At 38.5% G+C, this 4,125-nt stretch overlaps 1 protein-coding gene across 1 annotated transcript; it reads left to right on the top strand.

Annotated features, from left to right (window-relative positions):
- Nucleotides 1–1,355: 1,355 nt before the first annotated feature.
- Nucleotides 1,356–3,227, top strand: LOC134291890 (uncharacterized). Its single transcript, XM_062860273.1, has 2 exons — nucleotides 1,356–1,525; nucleotides 1,582–3,227. Exon 2 carries the CDS (start codon nucleotides 1,818–1,820, stop codon nucleotides 3,174–3,176), a length of 1,359 nt encoding a protein of 452 aa, XP_062716257.1. The 5' UTR covers nucleotides 1,356–1,525; nucleotides 1,582–1,817; the 3' UTR covers nucleotides 3,177–3,227.
- Nucleotides 3,228–4,125: the final 898 nt, after the last annotated feature.

Below are 4,125 nucleotides of genomic sequence, written 5' to 3'. Positions count from 1 at the left end.
AAAAAATTTCCATTTTCGAAAAGAGGTTATGATGATTGTTTTTTTTTTCAACAAAAATTATGGCAGCTCAAGATGCAGAGAAGCTTCTTCGATGGCACGCGAAGTTCAGGAAGATACATCATTCGTAAGTAGAAAGCGATCACTTCAAAGTAATATTTTAGTAGTTATTGTGATGGTAGGATTATACGCATTCAATTTTACCGTGAATATTGGGGTTGAAGAAGCATAAAATTAAAGCGTTTTGAAAACAGTGAATATTATCATCTTGGAATGAAATAAACCAACTTGTTAATTTAGTAAAACTAACACAAATCACAAGAAAGCTCAGCTGAGAGAGCTAATTTATTTGGGAATGCTACGGAAATGACAACAAACTATCAATTCGCTGCTAATTTAAGCAAAACTAACTATTTTCAATTCACGCCAGCTAATTATTCAATATGGCGGTGACCATAATTATAGCGAAAATAAAACGATAGCAATTTTACTTTTATGATGACCACAATAAACCTAGCAGTGTCGTAGTTTCTGCTTTTTCACCAACAGATGTCGTTACTAATCGAACGGATCGCCGTCTGTTGAGAGATTGAGCAGTTTTATTGTGGTAATAATGAATGCCAGAAGGTTTACATATAGGAGAGTTTTGTTTACTCTTGAAATCTGGCTTTATGGATATCTCCAAGTATATTATAAAACATTTCATCAATGGTTTTCATAAAAGTAGTCATAAAACTGTGAGTTTTGATTATTGCTGTAATAAAACCTTAAAAAAATAAAACAAAACCAATCAGCAATGGAATTGATACTTGGGAATAAATCTTCAACGAATCCTTCGACATATTCCTTTAGGATATATGGAGAAATTCTTTGACGAACCTCTGAAGAAATTGTCGATGAAATTACTGGGGAAATTCCCCTGTCGAACTCAGCTGTATGGATTAATTCACCTCTATGTTTATTCAAAGCAAATCTCTGGTGTTAATATTATGACGATGCGTGAAGGTGAATCAAGAAACTGTTATTTACACCCAATTCCTTTTTTTGGCACGGGTCGGGTTTTTGCTTTTTACATGACAACATTCAGTTTGCAATCTATGAATTACTCCGTTGCTACGGAAACGCTACGTAACGCAACGCAATTCATTCTACTTGCCAGATTCGAATCATTTGAATAAAATATATGTGTCCAATCCTAAACTGCTAATTGTTCCCTCGGTATTATCCCATTGTTTAAAGCATTTCAGGGTTAATTTTGGACGAGCATTTACAACAGACTTCAAATAAAGGAAACTGAGGATGCTTGACAATTTTAGCAAATAACTTTTCAATGATTCACTTTTGGCTGTTGAAACATTTCATCCTCAGACAAACTTAGGAACTTCTTCAACCAAAGTAGCCAGTTTTCGTAATATTATGACCCGTCTGTTCTAAGAATAAGTTTCGAAATCAGTCTTCAATTCATAGTTTCTTTTCGAGCATCGAAAAAGTTCCGACCGTCTTGACTGTCATCATTACATCGCAATCGGTAATTTCTCGAGAAAGTGAACCAAGTTCTTTTTAATTGCACTTCCCTTGCCCTAGACTGATGACTGGCTGCTTTTCATTCGTCCAACCGCGTGATTCGAACATAATTTGTGGGAAACCACCTGCCAAGCATGCCGAACTGGTTCGATGTTTCTTCAGGCAAAACTTTTAATGGGTCACGTTTTTGACATTAATGGATAACTTTTTGACTAATGATCGCTGGATTATCGCGGTACAGATAAATCCGAAGCAATATAAACGATAAACCAAGGGATTCTCGCCGGTGTCTTGGAATGACCTGCACCACGTTCAAGCGATGCCAGAAGGGAAACGTACAAATTATGGCACAGCAAACATCATCGAAGCAAAATGAATTCTACGAGTTGTTCGTTTTCGTTGTGAAATGTTTCCGACCGTTTGGTCTTTGTCCGGTGAAGGTATCGTATATCAAAGGAAGACCGAAGATTGAATCGAATCGATTGCTGACTGCCGTAGTGGCATTCGCACTTGCCACAGTTTGGGCCGCTTTAGTGGGGTCATTTTTCGTCAAGTATAACACACCGTTGATTACCGGGATAGCTAATCACATTCAATTCATCACCAATGTCCTAGCGGTGAGTGTCACACTCGGAGTTCCAATATTCAAGTGCACCGAACTGAATGGCATTCTGGAAGATTTCGCAGTGATCGATGAGAAGTTGAGTTATTTTAGCATGAATCTCTACCAGCCGCAATTGAAAACAAGTTTCTGGCGATGCTACGTAGTTCACATTCTGTTCCTAGTTGTATCGAGCAGCTACGATGCTCATGTGATGTTGATTATAGGGCACGACGCGCGACTTTGGTTATGGTTCTACCATATCGTCCCTTTCATGTTGTATTCGTTGGCGTTCTTGATGGCTTTCACCAAGATCAAGTGGGTCAAGATCCGCATCCAGCAGCTGAATCGCTTGATCGAACAATACTATCAGTATCCCCTGCTGGAGAAAATCGAAAATAAATTCAAAATTTCCTCGGTCGTCACCATGAAGATTGAAGATTTAGAAGAAAATACCATTGAAACAACCGAAGAGCTAGCCATTGGTAATCGCATATTACCGATCGTATCCAAGACGATTGATTTGGCAACACGACTGGAGTCGTACAATGGCTTACTGTTTCTGTTCGGATACTTGGCCCTGTTTTGTGTGTCAACCATTCAGGTGTACTATTGCTATCTCTATGTTACACTTGGATCTCCTGAAGGAGGTTTTTCCATTAACTCACTGGCTCTATCGTTGGTGATCATAGCGGGAAACTTGATATCGATCCTGGCACTACCATACATTTGCGAGGAAGTTGGTAACGAATCGAAGACCTTGATGTCCTATCTGTCGAAACTGTCCATGAAGCATGGTCACAACATGCAATCATCGATTTGGTTCCCCAATTTGATCTCCAGCATTAAATTTTCCGCCGTGGGGTTCTTCGACGTTAGCTACAGCATGCTCTCTGGGGTGAGATTGCGCCAAATGGAAAGCGAATCGATTTGCAGCTATAATGTTTCCTTTTCTGGTGCAGTTTTTTGCAGGACTGATCACGTACCTGATTATATTCATCCAGTTCAACTCGATAACTCCCCTACAAAAAGGAACCAGACAATCCGTACGTAGTGCAGAAAACGATTGAATTAGTTTGTTATGTGTTATGCTTGTGGATGTGAAACAGATAAATAAATATAAATAAAAATGTGTTCAATATCTTTTATTAGCTTTTTAACCAGCGTTAGGGGTGCACACATCGAAATTGTACATAAATTTTATCCGTGCTAGATCGTACTGAAGCTACCGTCCGTAACATACCATTGTTGAATACGGAGCCACTATATCACAGCAAAAAAAAAATCTTGAGATATCACATCAGTTTTGCTGCATATCAGTCGCGTCGTGAAATTGATGTACAAATTACATCCTTTCCACGCATCAAATTAGCCGCCGCAGCTTGAAAGTGGGTGTAGCTATCGCTAGAACTGGATCAATAGATGAATCATATATTTAAATAAAGCTGTGTAAAAAAATCATTTTAAAGCGTTGAGAACACTCTAGCGTCACCTAAGCGGGTTACTACAGTCAGTGGTGAATAATATACATATCTAGATAAGTTTTATGTTCACCACTGACAGCAGTGTGGGAACTTTGCGATAGCAGCGCATCACGATGTTGCCACTTGTATTGCCATTTCAAATGACCGTTAAATTCCTTACACAGCTTTGGAACTGGACTTGGATGTCCGTTTTCTGTGACAAAAGTATGCACTATGCATATAGAAAGATTAGCTGCAATATTTGACTTATCCAACAGAAACGATGTAGATATTTGCAATGCAGTTAGTTATTCTCCATTTTCTCGGCAATACAGGGTTTCAGGGTGACTTTGAGTATAATCGGCAAGTTCGTTCTATCCATCATGAATTAGTTATGTCGAAATGACATTTTCAGCACTGGTCTGCAGTGTAGAGCTTGCTTACAATTTTGCGTGCATGATATTCTTTTATTTCAATCGAATTACATGGAATAGAAATTTCAACGTTCCAAGATATTTATGTTAAGTGTTGTTTTAGAAT

The sequence above is a fragment of the Aedes albopictus genome, chromosome 3 (genome assembly GCF_035046485.1).
Source record: "Aedes albopictus strain Foshan chromosome 3, AalbF5, whole genome shotgun sequence".
Classification (NCBI taxonomy): Eukaryota; Metazoa; Arthropoda; class Insecta; order Diptera; family Culicidae; genus Aedes; species Aedes albopictus.
This window is presented reverse-complemented; position numbering and strand designations above follow the sequence as displayed.